At 35.8% G+C, this 20,320-nt stretch overlaps 1 protein-coding gene across 5 annotated transcripts in view; it reads right to left on the minus strand.

The window, feature by feature from the left end:
• Positions 1 to 93: 93 nt before the first annotated feature.
• farp2 (FERM, RhoGEF and pleckstrin domain protein 2) overlaps positions 94 to 20,320 on the minus strand; it is a gene marked incomplete at its 3' end in the record, with an annotated part of 67,733 nt that continues 47,506 nt past the window's right edge. The window contains exons 14-28 of one of the 5 annotated variants that reach the window (XM_079841155.1): positions 16,404 to 16,591; positions 14,997 to 15,086; positions 14,666 to 14,799; positions 14,481 to 14,562; positions 14,109 to 14,346; positions 13,890 to 14,020; positions 12,201 to 12,269; positions 12,032 to 12,121; positions 10,061 to 10,081; positions 9,723 to 9,805; positions 8,574 to 8,692; positions 6,627 to 6,766; positions 5,025 to 5,132; positions 4,747 to 4,898; positions 94 to 2,348 (exon numbers count right to left, since the gene is read on the minus strand). In XM_079841155.1, coding sequence (XP_079697281.1) covers positions 2,255 to 2,348; positions 4,747 to 4,898; positions 5,025 to 5,132; positions 6,627 to 6,766; positions 8,574 to 8,692; positions 9,723 to 9,805; positions 10,061 to 10,081; positions 12,032 to 12,121; positions 12,201 to 12,269; positions 13,890 to 14,020; positions 14,109 to 14,346; positions 14,481 to 14,562; positions 14,666 to 14,799; positions 14,997 to 15,086; positions 16,404 to 16,591 — 1,739 coding nt within the window. Of the gene's footprint in view, positions 2,349 to 4,742; positions 4,899 to 5,024; positions 5,133 to 6,626; positions 6,767 to 8,221; positions 8,386 to 8,573; positions 8,693 to 9,722; positions 9,806 to 10,060; positions 10,082 to 12,031; positions 12,122 to 12,200; positions 12,270 to 13,889; positions 14,021 to 14,108; positions 14,347 to 14,480; positions 14,563 to 14,665; positions 14,800 to 14,996; positions 15,087 to 16,403; positions 16,592 to 20,320 lie in introns of those variants that run through there. The other 4 variants (XM_079841156.1, XM_079841154.1, XR_013818327.1 and 1 more) reach the window with 4 other exon arrangements.

The raw sequence follows: 20,320 nt of genomic DNA on the forward strand, positions 1-20,320 counted from the left end.
CAAAAGTCATCTCATACAGGTTAATTAATAATCATTTTTATATTTTTAGGTGAACAAACCCTTAAAATGTGACAAAAAAAAAACAAGAGAAGGAAATGTTTACACAGTTCAGTTTTATCTGATATCCCTCAATGTCATAACATGGAACGTACTACATGCGGTGTGTACAGGAGCAACGCCTCAGCAACATGCTACACAAAATAAATAGTAAAGTCGGAGAGAAGCGATTTCATCAAAACTCGGTTTAGTGCCTCTCTGAATGAGACAGGAAACCGAGGACTTTGACTCCCTTTTCTCGTGCTTAGCAATACGCGATGGATTGCTCTCTTGTTGCCAGATACAGAAAACGAGGAAGAAAATGATTCCAGTCCTTGAATAAAATGTACAAATGGGTGGAGACCATGAGCCCACACAGTGCATTATTGAATTAAGAGGGATTTGACACACATCAGAGTAGCTGAGCTCATGTCGAGATGATAGCTGCTTACAGTATATTGTTGAGTACACAAAGCAACACTGCTTACTGTGTGGCCGACTAACTTTGGCCAACCTTTTCAGGCTTACACAAGAATTTTTAAGGTCTTTGGTTGGACCCTGTACAGCATGTTGAATGGACAAAGCCAAAAGCCTTATAAATACAATCAATAATCCAAAAAGAGGCAAAAAAAAAAGTCTCCCAAATAAGATATCGTACAGATCTCTCTTCGTAAAGTGATGCCGATAAGTAAACGTAACACTGTCACACATGCTGTGGAACTCTGCTTCATCATGCTACTAAAATAACAAATAACTGGCCTTCTAACAAAACGAGACCGTAACATATATAAATATACAAATATATATATATACACAACTCTGGAAAAATCTCTTGAGAAATCAATGATAAATGGTCTCTTTATTTTTTCCAGAGATGTATATATATATATAGTGAGATATGCCTCGCAAATAATATTGGTAGTAAAAAAAGTTTGCCTCGCAAATAATATTGGTAGTAAAAAAAAAAAAGTTTGCTTGTTGATCAATGGATCATAGGGAAAGAACTTGTTAATTATTAATATACTTAAAAGAAAAATCACATATACAGTATAATAAAAAGGGGAATTTTAGCATTTAGAGTCTGACCTATAACATCTCCAGAACCATTTCCTCTTCCCTGTGTGTAGATGGCTGAAACCGAAAGCAAAGTGCAATATTACACTGTGAATGACCCTCTTTTAGTCAGTTTAGAACTGATCCTATTATCCATCAAGTATCCAAAAACCAAAACTAGTGACATTTGTGAATACATCATTTAAAACATTACATTTAGTTTGGTTAGCAAATGTTTTTTGGTCAGTCTTCACTTTAAAATAAATATCTGATTAGTTTTCAGATTTAAACAAAATCAATGCTGCAAGATCAAAATCAACGGATCAGAACTTAAAATCCCCTAAATAGTAACAGTCACACAATGACGACCTTCAAGACATGCTTTGACCTATGCTGGAAGAGGACAAGCCAACGACGCAATGATACACCTGCCTTGTCGTCAAAATAACATAGTCCTCTCCGATTCCTTCCTGTACCAACATCACCCCCCCCCCCCCCATCCATTCAAAGGGGTGGAAGCGCTCGATCATACAACCTTACGACCAACGTTACATTTTTCCATCAGCGAGACACATTTTACAGCGCTAGCCCTTCATCTCACTTACTGCGCCAGCTAGACTTAATACAAACCCTCTGTTTGTCAACACTCCCCTCCATAGTATTCAGTCATGTTGTCCCAGGACAAATAATTGAAATGTTTCTGGTCCTGTGTGGACAAGATTTCTACTGAATAACTGGCATAACAAGAGTCCGTTCTGACAAGGCTATTAAATATCTTCCTAAATGACAGATTCAACTTATCAAAAACCTGAATACAGCAATAATAATTGTAACCATAGCAAGATCAATATCAAACATAACTTAATTCAGTCTAATGTGGTTCTAGAAGAGCAAGATGCCAACTTTATGTTTCATTAAGGAGAACATGAGAGGAAAAGAAAGGAAAACCTTGGAGGAGAACTTTGTGACCAAGGTTTCAATAAGCTGCTCAAGCTCCCGGGATGCAGAGAGCGGACAGTCCAGAGTCAAGAATCAAGTTATTGCGATGATGATGATGCTGCTGCTTCTCTCAGAGCCACAAATCAGAAAAGATCAAATGATGGAGCAATTGGTCCTGGCAGACAGTGGGCCCAGCCCTCAGCTCCAGGACATCAGTCTGACACACTCAGCTCGCCCCGTTCATCTCTGCTGGGCCTTTGGGTACGAGCAGGCTCATGCGTCCCGTGGAGCTCGCTGCACTTTTGATCACCTCCATCCATCTGCACACGTTTTAGCACATCAAACATTAGTTCAAAATCATTCTTCACTTTTATTACAGAAGAAAAAATAACTAAGGCTGTTAATGTAGCATGATTTATAATTAGAAAAAACTAGGGCTGTCAAACGATTCATTTTATGATTAAATTACTTTACATAATATATGTGTGTACGGTGTATAATTATTATGTACATTTAAATACACACACATACATGTATATATATTTAAAGGAACACGCCAACCTTTTGGGACTTTAGCTTATTCACCGTATCCCCCAGAGTTAGATAAGTCCATACATACCATTCTCATCTCCGTGCGTGCCATAACTCTGTCTGACACACTCACTGCTAGCCTAGCTTAGCACAAAGACTGGAGGTAAATGGCTCCAGCTAGCCTACTGCTCAATAAGTGACAAAATAACACCAAAATTTTCCTATTTACATGTTGTGATGTGTATGGTTACATCGTGTACTAAGACCAACGGAAAATGAAAAGTTGCGATTTTCTAGACTGATATGGCTAGGAACTATACTCTCATTCCTGTGAAATGAGCAAGATACTTTGCGTGCAGCGGCGCAATGATATTATGCAGCACTGGATAATAGTCCCCAGCGCTCTCTGTGCAAGCAGATTGTCACGTTGTGTAGCGGACCCTGTTCGAATGATGGCCAGACTTTACTGATGTTTCATGGAGTTAATTGAAACCGTTTGATCTCCAAAAAATCACTGTAAGAGCTGAACAAATAAAGCAAAGAAGTGCGCATTAACACCTCGTACACAAACTCTCTCTCTCTTCATAGCATTATCATTAACATACAGCGAAATACACAAAAATACTCATTACAGATGACAGTAAACAAGAACATACATACCTTATACCTTTTTGGGGGGTGCTTAACAAACTGCAAACTTTAAATCTGCCTAACCACTCCGATGAACAGCGAGCTCTCACTATCTTTACGTAGACTACAACATCCGTCAAAATAAAAGTCCCTACTTATTAAGACAGATAATGCAGACCTTAAACCTATTTAAACGCACAGAAATGTCAAAAATGTACACAAAAAAACTAATTATAAGATAAATCACAATGTAGTCTGTTACACGTTGGTTATGTTGACGGAAGTTAGCCTATTTTCAGGTGCTGCATAATATCATTGCGCCGCTGCACTCATGGTACGGCAGTAAAATTCCTTGATCATTACGCAGGAATGATAGTATAGTTCCTAATCATATCGGTCTAGAAAATCACAACTTTTAATTTTCCGTCGGTCTTAGTACACAATGTAACAATACACATCACAACATGAAAATAGGAAAATGTTGGCGTTATTTTAACAAATATTGCGCAGTAGGCTAGCTGGAGTCATTTACTTCCAGTCTTTGTGCTAAGCTAGGCTAGCTGTGGGTGCGTCAGACAGAGTTATGGCACGCATGGAGATGAGAATGGCATGTATGGACTTATCTAACTCTGGGGGATACGGGGAATAAGGTAAAGTCCCAAAAAGTCGGCGTGTTCCTTTAAGAAATATTTGCATGTATATACTGTGTATATATATACACTTATACAATTTATATTATATATAAATGTAACACATTTTTCTTAAATATAAATGCATGTGTGTGTATTTATAAATACATAATAATTATCCACAGTACACACAAACTTTTATTTTGGATGCAATTAATCGTTTGACAGCACACAACATTTTTTAATTGTAATGTAAATAATTTACTTTTCCTGCTTTTCTTAGCCAAAATGTAAGCAATAATTTGTAATTAATAATCACATACACTACTGTTTAAAAGTTTGGGGTCAGTAGGTTTATTTTTTCTTAAGAAATGAATCCTTTTATTCAGCAAGGATGCATTAAATTGATCAAAAGTGATAGTAAAGACATTTATAATGTCGCAAAAGATTTATATTGCTGTTCTTTTGATCTTTCTACTCAAAGAATCCTGGAAATAAATGTATTATGTTTCCACAAAAATATTAAGCAGCACAATTTTTTTTTTCTCCAAAATTGATTATAGTTAGAACTGTTTCTTGAGCACCAAATCAGCTATTAAATAGATTTTTGAAGGATCATGTGACACTGGAAACTGTAGTAATGATCAGTTAAATCAGTTATTTTGAATTTTAATAATAATTTACAGTTGTTTTACTGATCAAATAAATGCAGCCTTGGTGAGCAGAGACCTTTTTCAAAAACACTACAAAAATCTGACCGACCCCGAACTTTTGAACAATACTGTACATTCATTAAATGATCAAATCATTCAAATAATACACTGAAATCAATTGACACAGCCCTAAAATTAACAAATTAATATGAAAACCAAAATATGACATTTATTATAAAAGATGTTAAAACATATATTTGTATTTGTAACATTACCTTTCAAATGTATACTCGCTCTCTGCCCTGAAGAAGTAAACATGGGATTTGAACTGCAGCTTGAAGACGTACTCCTTATGGATGCTATCCGATTCCCCTGGGGTGCTGACTGTGTAACCTAGCAACGGCAGACTAGCCAGAGGGAAGTCATCCTGGGACAAAAACAAGAATCAATTATTAATTACTCAGGCTTCAAGACCTCCTACAGGAAGTTTAAGCTTTCAAAATGAACATCAAATAAATTAACTCAATATATATCAATATACATATTTCAATACCTGATGCGTCTTATAAAAGAAGAGGCAGAAGTTGGTAAAGACGACCCAGAGTTTCTGCCATCCGTTGCTGTTCTTGAACTTCCTTAGGAGGTAACCAGACAGCTGGTTCTGCAATGGAGAGAAACAGGAGGTTAAAAATTCAACTTCTACAAACAGCGCAAACCCCTCATTCACAAAGGGCCATTAGCGCTGCATTAGTGTTTAATGAAATGTACACAGAATTAATAAGCTAAGGAAGAGTGTGCCCATTTACCAAATTAGTAGTTAAAGTCTCAATTTCACTGGCGGAGGTTGTACTCTATACACAGATTTATTACGGCTTTGAGAGAAATACTGTCTAAAGGGGGTGGTCACAATATCTTTGCAGTGAAAAATCAAAGTCATCCCTTTTTTTATTTTTCTGGAAAAAGCCATGTTGCCATGTTTTCAGATCTGGAATAATGCAAAGAAAACACGTTTATATTCATTTCTAAACAACATAATACTAAGGGTTTAACTTAGAAAGAGTTCAGAAATCAATATTTGGAGGATTTCCCATTTCTGATAGGAAATCTGAATTCCAATCACAGCTTTCAGTCAGTCACATTGTTGTTGGGCAACTTTATGCCACTCCAGGCAAAAAAACTCAAGCAGCATGGCTTTATAAGTGCTCCTATTATGGTTTTTCAAATATCACCTTTCATGCAGTGTGTAATATAGCTGTTTGTGAATGTAAACATTCTACAAAGTTGTAAAGTCAAAAGTGAATGATAAATAGTTGTCTCCTAAAAGAAAGAATAGACTCTGAACCGCTTAAACGAGTCGTTTGTATTTTGAATCTCACTGCGTCGTGGTTCTAAGTCACTAGAAAAGACATTTGCGTAATGCCCGCCTATGTTGTACGTTGTCCAACAACTCGACCCGCCCTCAAACACGTAATTTTACTGATGACTGCTTCTCAAATTCAGTTCAACGTGGGAATCACAAAACGTTTGCTCTTGAAAGATGGGCCAGTACCCAGTTTATATGGACCAGCTTGCTCCTTAGAATCACAACCTGCAAGTATGAATAATTATTGATGTATATAATTTATATACGCTCGGATTGATATGGTAAAATCAATGTCATCGTAACTGTCTTTACAGTGTGTACAATTACTGAGCTTTAGGAAGCCTCCAGACCGAGCTGAAGAGCAGTTATGGTAATGGACGTTAGCTTCCAAAACACACGATGTACGCGGCAGACCAATCATAACAGACTGGGCCATCTAGCCAATCAGAGCAGAGTAGGCTCATGGAAAGGAGCGATTCAGAGAAAGTGATTCACCCAACGAGTCGTCTGAAAAATGTGGTGATGTGCAATGTATATTGTGAGAAATTGTATTGTTTTATAGAGGTTGTTTACCTCCAAAACAAAATTAGGAACCTTTAAAATAGCATTCCAGAGGTATTTTAATAAATTAATAAAATATGAAGCATGAAAAATTATGCAAGATGGATTTTGATAATTGAGGATCACTGCATTTAAATTGTTTGTGAAGTTTTCATATTCAGGTGAAGGTTGACCATGTTCCTCGAATCGCTAAGATGACTATTACTGGAGGGGTTTTAACCGCACTGGTACCTGGTTCATGCGCAGGTAGTCATTGAGAGAAAGGTTCTGGTTTCTGTACCAGCACACATGTGTGATGGTGTTGGGTCTCTGGCCCTGACCGAGCAGGTACCGAGGGGGGAGCTCTGGAGACACGGCTGGAGAACTGAATACTGAGAGCAGGCAGGCAGGCAAACAGAGCACAGGCACAGGAAAAGATGTAAACAGGAAGGAGGACAGATAATGTGGTGGAGAGAAAGTGATGAAGACAAAAAGGGCAACAAGGAGCAAAAGAGAAGAAGAACGGAAGTGTGTTAGAATGTTAGCTTTCAATCCCTGAGTGGGAGAAAAATGACAGACTAAATTCTTGGAAAGGAATCTGTAGAAAGGGAATGTTAGGGAAAAAAAATAGCATCCTTGAAAATGTTCATTAATTCAGTCACTTTCATTTCAAAAGGCAATCACTGTTAACACAGAGGAGAGATGAACAAATAAAGAGGAAAAAGACATGGAAGGGGGAGGTGGAGAAGACACACAAAAAAAGATCCAAGAGTCTTTGCCCCTCATCCACAAGCTTCGGTTGCAGTCCAGACCTCAACAGCCCGGCTCAGAGATATGTGTGTCTGTGTGTGTGTGTGTGTGTGTGTGTGTGTGTGTGTGTGTGTGTGTACTTGTATATATGGTTTATGAGGACACAAATGTATACAATGACATGGGTATTAAACTTATCAGGACACTTAAAATGGCTTTAAAAAAACAACATACTAAACTGCCATTTTTTTGAAGAAAAAAACAAAACAACACTAAGGTTTTCTGTGATAGGTTGGTAGGATTACTGTAGGGGGATAGAATATACAGTTTGTACAGTATACAAATCATTATGTCTATGGAGAGTCCCCGTAAACCATATATCCAAGTATGTGTGTGTATGTGTGTGTGTGTATGGGCATGTCTGTGAAGCCCCAAACGTGTGAATTCAAAATCAAACAAATCTCATTAGTTAAAATAACTATTAAACATTTAAACAATTATTTAAGCTATTCATGATTACTTTAACTTAAAATATCATGATAGTATTTGTTTTCCTGAATTAGCAAGAAATGAATTGACAAATTAATTGACAATTCAGGGTGGAAATGTGCATAGCTGATATAATAATAATAAAATATGTACTGAATTCATTTATAAATTCATATAATATGATAAAATAAAATAAAACCAAACAGATAAATAAATCTATTTAAACATGAGGCACTTATAATATATATCTGTTGAACAGCATTGCAAGAGGTTGGATGTTTGGAGAGGATGAAGTTGTTTTTTGCGTTAGAGTACTGACAATTCAGGTTATATTCATGTTCAGCTGACAAAAATAAAATTAATAGCACGACTGACTGACGAACGAACAAACAAATTCGGTCTTAACGGTCCTAAAAGTCCGCCTTTTCATCCAAAATATTTGGTTCTTCTTATTTTGGGGTGAAATATAATTTCTTTGTAAGATTGACCCATACACATGCTAGAGTCATGTTCCTTCATTTGTACACTGCAAACTGTAGTCAAGACCTCCATAATCAGGCTTTGTGTGTGCGCGTGTGTGTGTGTGTGTGTGTGTGTGTAAATGCTACCTCTACAGCTAGGCTGTGGTCAGACATAGAGACGCTGGTGTTGCGGTGCCAGCACACATGCATGGTGGTGTTGGCCCTGTGGTGACTCTGCTTGTCCAGAGAGCAGCGGGAGGAGTTCATGTCATCCTCTGACTCCTGCTCCAGAGACATCTCATCTGATGATCCTTACGATTGTGCGGAGGGAGAGGAGGAAAGGAGCAGAGTGGGGAGAGAGGGGAGGGGCAATTGGAAGGGGTGGGGTTTACATCTACTTCAGGATCGGTGATAAGGAGGTTAAGGGACAAAAACGCATCACGACCTGCACACGTGTGGACATGGAGGCGTATGTCTCAAGCAGGCTTGAGGGACTTACTGTTGGAGCGATCGCACAGGCTTGGGTCCAACAGAAGATCTGATTTCTCCTGACATTTCTTTGACATCTCAATAGCCATGTTCAGATCTTCGATCCATTTGTTCATCTCTACTTTGGAGCTGTGGAGGAGAGAAAGAGAGACTCTAACTGAAATATAAACATACGATATAATAAAGGAATATAATTCATATAATATAATATAAAGTTCCAAAGTTAGATTTTTTTTGTTTTTGAAATAAATCTATGCTCACCAAAGCTGCATTTATTTGAATTTTAATTTATATGACAATTATTACAATATAAATAATAACTCAAATTTAAAAAACAATTTATCCATGTATAAACCAGAATTTTCAGCAGCCATTACTTCAGTCTTCAGGGTCACATGATCCTTCAGAAATCAAATATGCAGATTTTTTTTTTATTATTATCAATGATGAAAACGATTGTGCTGCTTAGTATGTTTGAGGAAACCATGATACGTTTTTTAGGATTCTTTTACGACTAGAAAGATCAAAAGAACAATGTATAATATAATAAATATAATATAATACGTTTCATAAAAAGATAAGATATTACGGTTAAGTTTAGACTTAATATTTAAGATTGATTCAAAAAACTGAACCTGAATGATTTATGAGGCTTAGTTTTGTTTACATTTGCATTCTTGTGGTGATGCGGATGGAACAGCATAATAAATATGCATAAATTATGCAAAATATGTATTAGAAACATCTTAAATTTTGCCGTTGTCATAATTAGCACACATCTCACATCCTTTCAGCTGTTCATGTAAATTATATATATATATATATTTTTTTTTTTTTTTTTTTTTTAAATTTAGGATATATAACAACAGGTTTCCTCCTAAGAATTGTATAAATACATAAATGAATACATTTGTTATGTATTACAGTTTGTTATGTATTATTGTTATGTATTAATGTATTACTGTTCTGTTGAAATATGAACTCATTAATTCAACAGGCTGATAAGGGTAGTGCATTTCCAAAAAATGTTAATGGAACTGTGAATAAAATAATTAAGGAATCAAATCCCAAATCATTAAATTCATCATGATTCCCAAGGCTCAGTTGAACGCATTGTGAAAGCTGTACTGAACTCTCCTTCACATGCTCTGTGTCTCACCTGGCTGCCACCACAATGGTCCGCTGAGCAGAATATATGGTGAAACAGTGAGGGACAGACCACTCATTCTCACTCTCCTCCACCTGCAAAACATTTAAACACACAGTCTAGAGACAGGCCTCCCAGTCAAACCAAAGGGATCTGTACGACTAGCAATCTATGACTAATCCATACCAATAAATGTCAATAATCTACTTGTTAACACCCTGACTACTAGTAATCCTCATTTCTATGGATGCCGGGAAGGGATAGCAGAAGGAGCCAAGAGGGAAGTGCAAATGTTGTGGGCAGACTTTTGAGGTGTTTTTTTGGGATTGGGGGATTTTCCTCATACTCACCGGAGCATCCAGCACAATGAGCTGCGGGCAGGAGCGAAGCACAGACAAGGCCATTGTAACAATATGCATCTCATTAATACATACTACAGTTAAAAAGGTTTGGGGTTAGTAAAACTTTATATTTTTAAGTCTCTTATGCTCACTAAGGCTGCATTTATTTGAATAAAAAAATACAGTACACACAGTAATATTGTGGAAATATTATTATAATTTAAAATAACTATGTTAATATATTTTTAAATGAAATCTATTCATGTGGTGACACAGCTGAATTTCAGTAGCCATTATTCCAGTCGTCAGTGTCACATGATCCTTCAGAAATCATTTTAATATGCTGATTTGGTGCTCAAGAAACCTTTCCTATTATTATCAATGTAGAAAATAGTTGTGCTGCTTAATATTTCTGTGGAAACAGTGATCACATTTTTTAAAGATTCCTTTATGAATATAAAGTTCAACGGAACAGCTTTTATTTGAAATGTAAATTTTTTTTTTGTAATATTAAAAATGTCTTTTGATCATTTTAATGGATCCTTGCTGAGAATCAGGTGGAAAAGAACACTGAATACTTCTCTTCTCCTCCAAATGCCAGTCCTTAACACTTGTAAACAGACCTTGTAAGTGTAACTTTATGAACATGAGTCTCGTATAAAGTGTGGGCCAGGACAAAGTCCACATTCAAATTCTAGTTAACGGTCGATACTACAAATAAGGCCTGAAAGATCACTGCTCTACGAAAACAAAGCTAAGACGTGAGACAGTGCAGATGCATAGAGAAAAAAGCCAGTGTAAACATAATTTATCACCGTCTGCCTGTGTACTTTCATCAGAGAGAAACCCAGCAGGTCACATTAATTCTAACTTCGCTTAAAAACACCATGTTACTGAGAGAGACGTCTTCTCATGTTTTAAGATGGGTAAATCCTCTTAACATAGCACTTGTGCAGACTGTTTGACAAAGTCATTTATCAAAAGGGCTTTTCAGACGAGAGAGATGAGACTTATTGATGTGATAAAGATTAAGTGAGTAAAACGAAGCTGAAGTGTGTGTACTGGTTGCAGGCCATGAGGATAAAAATAGCCGTTACAGAAAAAACACTGTCACATTGATCAGTCAAGTAATCATGATTGATTTAGCTTCCATCTCTTTAAAATAAGTGTATTATAATTAGTGCCATTATTTCATGATCTTTTAAAAAAAAATCTGTAGAGTGAATGATTTATGATAAAAAAAAAATCACTTACTAGTCACCATCTACTGGTGTAATAATGAAATGTACAGAAAGATTCACCAAATGAATCACTGAACAAATCAGAGTCTTTTTGCTGCATCTCAATATAATTCTTTTCCACATGTGAAAAACAGTACAGCAAAAGAGTAGTATGACCAGATGTACAGTATTTGAAAAAAAAGTATGCAAAAAGCACCCGGGTGACCTACTACTTCTGCTGGAAGTGCACATTCGATGAACACTTTACTATCCCATGAGGCCACAGGAAAGCATTCATGAATGGCAGGTAAGCGACAAATGAAGCAGCAGGTCAACATCACAAAGGCAACATGGAGGATGTGGTATGCATACAAAACACACACACTATACAAGACATACGTTTTTAGCAGTCGCAAAGTCAAATGTATTACCTACTCAGACAGTATCCGATTTCGGACACATTCTTTGTCATGTAATGCCCAGATATGTCAGGCCTTTTAGTGGAGTTGATTCAACTTTTGAAGTTGACTCTCGATTCTCAAGGCCTCTGAATCAGTTCTTTTTGGGATTGACTCCCAGCCCTAACTGAACGTCATTTGCAGAATTGAACATAACATGAGATTGCGTTACAATGTGTTGAATACAACTGTTGAAATGTGCATCACTGCATAGTGCATACTTTCCACAGTATATAATCTATTTTATTCAGTATGCAGTTTGTGAGCATTCCATTCCAAATATAATTCCTGGGAATACTCACAATCATCCCATGCAGAGGAAGCTGTCCATGAACTTTGAACTGATTGGTTGCAGTCACCCCTTTGCTTGTGTACAGCAGCATGTCTGAAAACTTGGATACAAATGTTTTGGTCAGCGCAGATAAAAGTGAAATTAAAAACCACCAAAACAGACTAAAAGTTCAATCTTACAAGAAAAAACATCCTCTGCTGCAGACCCTTCTTGGTGAGCTTGTAAAGACAACCTTCTCTGACAAATTCCTGGAGGAAAAGCACGAAACAAATGTAGTTGTCATTCACAGTACTTTGAGATTTTATTAAAACAGTGTACACACAGTTAATTACTGTAATGAATTCAAATGAATTATAATGCAGAAAACTGCCTCTCCAGTTTCCTTGATTCTCAGGAACTCTTCATTTTGTAAGATGCCCATATGTGAGACTGAATCTATGATGTTTGCAGTATTGGTTCAGAGCCCTAACCACTACATTACTAGCATCCTGCCAGTGGTGTACCACAAAACTCAGGGACGAGCAATGAGACAAAGCAGTGACTGAGCACAATGAGCATTTGTATTGAGGGGAAATAACTTTGGCAGTGATGGGCAACATAGATGCAGCATTTTGGGTCATTTAACCCTCTAAAATACTTTTCTCTATATTCTGAGCTGAAACATTATCTTCTAGCTTATAGATTTCTTTTTTTAATCTTTTTATCTTTCTAGCTTTTAAACTACCTAAATTCCGTGATGAAGGAAACGTGGACGGAATCCAGTCATAAAAATGGAATTCGCTGTATAACATGGAATTCATCAAATGATTGATTAATAAATAAAAAGCAGGTCAGTACACTTAAATCAAATCGTGATATAGACACGTGTCATATTAAATTGCAAAAAGACTATTTAAATACGAATCCTGCATGTTCTGCGTGTCTCCATGTGAATGAATGGCGCAGACTCGCAGATTAATTTACCACACACACACACACACTGAAGCATGTGTGACGCAGTGTTTTCATCCTCTGCCACCTCACTATATGAGGACATGAATGCATGAAATTCCTCTCCAGAGCCTACTTGAGTCACTTCATCAGCATTTCACGGTTTCATTTGAGAAAAACAATCATCATATCATCAACACACAGAAACACAAAGGTCTTCATGGCACACCGTCAAAATAAAAGTTTGGTTTAACCTGAGGAAATTGTGACAGATATATATTACTGTTGTACAGTAGAATTGAGCCATGTCTCAATGTAATAATACTAACACTAATAATGATGATGAAGAGGATAATAATAATAATAAATTATTATAAAACTTTATTTTTTAAGGAATAAATCACAATTTTTCTTCAATGTTTTAATTTTAGCAGTAAAGTTCTGTTGTGCAGCACTTTGTTTGACAAATAGTTTTTTGAATTTCATATGATTAAAAGATAAATTAAGTAATTAAATGAATGTTTTATGCCTTCATTTGATTGCCAGAAAATTTAAATTTAAATTAAAATAGAATTTCTGGAGATTTTTTAAAATAATTTTTTTATTAATAAAATATGTTTTTTCTTAGAATTCAATTAATTAGACATGCCTTTTGATTATTAAAATGTAATTAAACCATAAAAATAAAACCGAATTTGAGGAAAAAAAACATGACATTTTTGTTAAACTTTTAATAAATTGATGTTAAATTGTATAAGTTTCATGTTTTCAATTAATTAGTAATGCTTTTTGATTACTAAAATTTAATTTAACCATTAAAACGGAATCCAAAAAAAATTTTACGGAAAAAAATTAATTCGGGAGGCCCTATGAAATGGATTCTGCACCCACCCCGCTTTGACTAAACAAAACAAGTCATGTACAAGGTAACAACTCACTCTTCCTGGAGCTGTAAGGTTCTCAATGCCAATCAGATCCCTCTGCAGTTCTGTCAGCTTCTGAAAGTTCTCCAGTCGAATGAGACTGCTCTGCAGCTGAGCAGCAATCTCTGCAACTTCTTTCAAGGCCTCTGCAGACATTGAACATTTTCGAGTTTATCATCATCCTCAGATAAATTTAAAACTTTTTTTTTTAGATTTATCTGGAAGCAGGCCCACCTTTGCAGTCATCGTAGTCTCTGTGCTGGGGGGCGTAATGCTTACACAGACGCTCCAGGATGAGTTTGTAGTGCATGAGTCTCTGGATGGGCTTCAGGAGGAACGTGTTGAGAGGTAGGTAGCACACCTTCTGTAGCTCAAACTCCTTATACACAGTCTCTAACTTCTTCACACGCTTTGTGGCTTTCTCAAGCTCTGTTAACACCTCATCATGCTTCTGGAGGTAACCTGTGAACTCCTGAGGATATGAAGGAAACATAACATAAGTTATCATAAGTAAATATGATCTTAAATTATGGATGATCTTTGGGAGTTTATACCAAAGTTAAACTCAAAGTTGTTCTTGTTTGTGGAACCAAACTATAACCTCACCTTCAGAGCACACATGTTGCGCAGCATTACATCTCCAATTCGTTGGTAATCTCCTTTTACATGGGCGTTAGAGCGCCCCTCCCTGCAAACATGTGAAAATCATCAACAGTTAAGACAATCATTAAGCAAATGAAAACTTGTTTAACATTGTCATATATTGTGATAAAAATGAGAAGGACAAGTACCAGAGAGCTAGCCTTTGGTCAATCTCTTTGAGAAAGCCTCTGTGGAACTCATATATGGGGTCGATGTTGGAGAACAGGAGGGTCATGAGACCCTCAGGCATTGCGTTTTCTTTAATCACTGCACTGCGGAACCACTGAAGACACACACGCACATCAATGATTAGACAGTTCAAAGCCAGAACACTTTAAAGAAAAAGATACACAGCCCTCCTTATTGACAGAACATACAGTATACATTGAACAGACTCCACAGCACTCTTCTCCAGACAAGCCCCAAACTAAACTAAACTAGTTATACTCCTGAGTCACAAGCATAGACAGGTCTGCTCACCACTGTGATGACCTCCAGATCCTTTAGGTAAGTCCGCTCTGTTGTCAGAATCTCTTTAGCAATGAAGTAGGCTTTGTCAGTGGGATATCTCTGAAAATGAAAGCATACTTAAAACCCCTCTTGGAGTAAACCACTAAACACTCGATTTTACTTGGAAAATTAAGTTAAAGTTCTATGATATAATTTTAAAATGTAGAACTAGAACATTACTTTGTTCAAAGGTAATGTAGAACATGGAACCAAGAACTTAACTTTAAAGTAAAGTTTTAAGAACCTAGAAGTTAATTTAGACCTCAAACTTAGAACTCAGAAGTTAACAGAAACTAATGTAGAATGTAACCTCAAACATATAAAATTGAATTTAACTTATAAATTAGCATGGCTTACAATTTAAAGGTTAAATGTAAACCTAGAAACAAGAACTTATCTTTGAAACTAATGTAGTACTTATAATATAGAACTTAGAACATAAACCCAGAAAGCTGTCAGAAGTTAACCTCTAAGAAGAACCTAGAATTTAACTTAAATTAGCACAGTCCAGAAATGAAAGGTTAATGCAAAATTTATAACGTATCAATGAAATTAATGTTAAAGCTATCCAGAAACACACTAGAAATTAACATAGCATAGAACATAGAACCTAAAATGTATCTTTGAAATGAATGTAGAACTTATTGGCCGGGTTTCACAAACAGGGCTTACAATAAACCAGGATTAGGCCTTCGTTCAATTAGGACATTTAAGTAACTTTTATAAACGTGCCTTAGAAAAAAAACATTACTGGTGTGCATCTTGAGACAAAACAATGGCACTGACATGTTTTAAGATATATCAGTACAAGTTGCTTTCTGTTAAAACAGCTCAAACATGCATTTTTGTCTGGGACTAGGCTTAAGCCTTGTCTGTGAAACCGGGGGATATAATTTAGAACATAGAAGTTAGTGTAGTAGAACTTGGAACCAAAACGTTAACGCAGAAACAAACATAGAAGTTAACCTTAAACACAGAATGAGAAGTTAGGACCAAGGCATTAACACAGAACCTAGAACTCATTTCAACTTAACTTCAATTAACTTGCCAATATTTCAAGTTAGTATTCAAGTAATATTTGAATAGAAACATTACTTGAAACTTTAAATACGTTTGATAAATCTATAAAAGTTGAAGGCAGGGCATTTTAGGTTAGCTGTGCACACCAAGGTTAGCAGAAAGCTAAAAAAGCTCCTTAATCAACCCCCAAATCACAGGGTCGTTGTCATAACCTACAATCTAACATGTCCCATCAAAGACGATGCAAGCCAAATGGTTCTCTCTCATTTCTTCAAACGCGTTAATCAAACCTAAGCATGCCCTGAGCTTTTTCAGCTCTTATTGAGGCCTGGACAGGTTGGCATGCAATCAGTGTACCTTCCTCCTGCCCTCTTCGTCTTCCTCTAGTCTGGCAGTGCCCACCTCATTCAAGATGGGGCTCTGTAGGGGCGAGGGTGCCTGGCCTGGAAGACTGAGGGTGGACATCTGGAAGGAGGGCGACAGACACAGAGGACCCTTGGCATTGAAGGGAGACAGCTGTGGGCTGTCAATGGCTGTCAGTGAGTCTATGGGATGGAAAAAGAGAGGGAGATCATACTGTTAAGACCACATGCATAATAAAAATGATAATAAAACAGCCAATAAAATACGTTTTGGAGTTCATTAAATATTTAATAATAATAATAATAATAAAGATGTAAATAGTAACCACTTAGTTAACACCTATCAAACACCAAGGCAGTTATCATGTCTTGAACATTGGGGGAGGGTAACGTTTTTGTTTTTTTTTTATAAAAAAAAAAGTTAAACCTTACTTGTCTCGTCACATTCAGTTATGAATGGCATCAATTAAATGATCAAATATTTTCAATTACAAATTACAAAATTACATTAAAGAAGTTGAGTAGTTTGCATCACTGTATATTTCTGTGGTACTTTAAACCTATCCATCGTAAAACAGTGGTCAAATATTAAATGTTTAGCTACTTATATAACTTTTATCTTACCACGAACACACTCTTTTATTGTAAAAACTAAAAGCGTTACACTAGAATTCACACTCATCTTCAGTGAACATTAAGCCCCACCTTCTTTGATCTGATTGGCCATCATTTTGACATTGAGCCCTATTAGACCCCTGATGCAGACCAGCCTAAAAATGTACTCTTTTAAACTGTCTGCCATCCTAACAACAAACAGAGCGTTGTATAATGGTGAGCAGCATTAATAATATTAATAATATTAAATATTGGGGGGGACTTGCCTCAATGCCTATGGTGGTTATAGCCCTGCCCTTAAAATGCTAGCAACCACTAGAAACAAGCAATAAACTGCAAATGCACTAAAACCACACAGGACATTCTTCATTCTTATTCAGTAAGCCTGTCATTCTGCCCTGAATCTGACAGATCAAACAGGCGATTCATAACAACATGTGCTATAACATAACATGGCAATTTTAGGAATTATTTGGTCAACAACAGAGCCATTTACTTTTGCTATTTGGACAACACAGAACAGCGAAAGATATCATATACTAGGACACACGGCCATCCCACACTTTCACCCATTTTTGCAATGCAATAAAACAGCAATGAGAGAAAAATCATTTCCATTTCCTTGACCACAGATTATTTAATAAAAAAACAAAATGAAGATAAGAAACCTGAAAACAAAAAAACGATAGCACTACGCCTATTTAAAGAGACAAATACGAGAATGGGGAAATGGTTTCTTCCTCAAAGAGGAGCAGCTCACGGGGGAAAACAAGAATGTAGAGGCTGGGCATAAACAAGGAACTCCAGATAGAAAAAGGTGGCTTTACGACCCGGAAATAATTCCTGCAAGGGATTATCAGCAATACTGCTGGGCTGGTGAGCCGGCAGTGGTTTACAGTTTAACTGGAGTGTCCCCGCGGGGATGACATAGGAGAAGAGGGGAGGGAGAGAGGGGGTCTGGAGCCGGGGTTTGGCAGCCAGCCTAAGCAAACAGCGCTCTACACTAGATCGAGGCTGTGGAATGTAGCATAAGAAGTGTATCTGAAACTCTAAAACAACAGAAAGACTCATGCTAGATTGTGTGTATTTTCCCATTTTGTATCAAATCCTAATGGTTGTTCATTATAGTTATAAACTATAGATGAGAAACAGATGTATCAGAACTATGTGTAGCAAAAAACAACATGCGTACTGAGCTAGTGCATGAAGTAATCATAAACAGTATTTGATATACACTTTGTGAAAAGTATTATCGGTTGCTCAGAAATTTAAAAGAACTTGCATGTAAATATATAGACACAAAGGACAGAATTTAATTCACTCTCACTGTAAAGGTCTGACTTTTTACCTATTTAGTAACTTATTATGTGTAACTAAAAAGGTTAAAAAGTCAGACGTTTACAATGAGAGTGAAATAAATTATCAGAACTTACATGTTAAGCATATATATATATATATATATATATATATATATATATATATATATATATATATATATATATATATATATATATATATATATATATATATATATATAACATGAACAAATTAAAATAGAAATCAGAAGTTTGAGTTGAAGTACTAAAGAAGGGAAAAAAATTATATAATAACATTAGCTTATTAAACAAACTTAAAATAGAAAATATAAAAATAAAAGGTAATTAAAAAAATTAAGAAATACTATAATAGTATATAAAAATCCTAAAAACACTGATGGAGACTATTTCAGTATATTTGTACTGAAATGCCACATGTTGTAGGTGAATCACAGGGTCAACAAGGAATCAACACAGGAAGGCAAATGGACATCTGATATGGTCTCAGCATTAGCACTGTTTACGTTTTTCCTTATTTATTTCCGGGTGGCTGGTACAATATTTGCAAGCACTTTCTCTTAAGATTTGTACAAGCTAAAACAGATTAAGTTACTTAGTAATAAAAGACCAGGGTATTATCCCACACAAGATAGCTTTCAATGTCATACCCATGATCCTTATTGATTATTTGCAACATCTAACATATAGGTAGAAGGATCAGAATGATGCCAGACACAGGGTCTACTGCAGCCTCTGCCATTATGGTGCTAGTTTTAACATTTTGTTCCTACTTTCTTGCCCATCGGCTGGTTTTTCTCTAAGACTCTGTGTTCCACCATAAACTCAAAGATTTGATGATCAATAGGTGGCTCAAGATGTTGTTGACAATGGGCACTGATCCATGCCATTGAGAATCCTTAAATAACCAACTAATCAAAATGACACTACAAACCACAAATCCTGAAAAAACTATTAATCCTTGTTAAAAAAAAAGCATCCCAGCAGTGTAAGAAAGCTCTATTAGATTTTAAAGAAACACCATTTTATAGTTAAGGTTTGGTATGGACACAGGTTACAAGAGGGGCTAATGTAGTTAATGTTTGTAAAGCCACTGGTTTCCCTTAAAATAATTGCAAAAAGGGTAGAAAAAAAGTCTGAAATCTTACCCAAAAGTATTTTTTTATTTCAAAGGGGAATTTCAAATATATGAAATGCACACACACATATAAGTACACTCTATTTTCACATTAGTACATTAAGGACCTTTTATTTGCATTAATTGCTCTTAATGTCAGATTTAAATTTACAAAAATATGTATACTGAGAAAGCATAAAGCAAGGCAGGTAAAGAAAGTTAAGGCAAATCTGGTCAGGTTCTCTCTTATTAAATCCCCCAAAGCACTAAGAATACCTTTTTTATATTAAAAAAAAAAAAAAAATGCAGTATTGTGATTCATTATGTCTTAATTTTGTAATATAATATAATGTAATATAATAATTACTATTTGAAATATGATTTACTTAAATAAATCAAGCTTCTTTAACTTCTTTAATTAATTGGACAGAATCTGTGCAGAGGTCACTTGAACATCAGGACTGACTCTGCACCCAAACATTAAAAAAGGTTTGTAGTTTGTTATAAATACCACAAACAAAATTGTAAAATAATATATATTTTTTTTTATTTTGAGACCTCTTTGATAGCAATAAAGGTTTTACAATACTACATTGTAAGAAATGTTCCCTACCAATATTATGATGCATCTTTTATAAGAAACACTAAAAAGATTTAAAGTGTGTCTATCTGGGGAGAGAAAAAATTGGTGTACTTCTTTACTTACTAAGGACTGAATCTACCATCAAAAAGGAGTTAACCATGCGTTTTAAAATGAAGGGCTAGGGTACAAAATGGTTAATAACAATACATTATAATAATCATGATCCATGATATGTAAAAAGCTCTTCAGAGACAGTGTGAAGT

Source organism: Gobio gobio (genome assembly GCF_949357685.1).
Source record: "Gobio gobio genome assembly, chromosome: 17".
NCBI classification, from domain to species: domain Eukaryota; kingdom Metazoa; phylum Chordata; class Actinopteri; order Cypriniformes; family Gobionidae; genus Gobio; species Gobio gobio.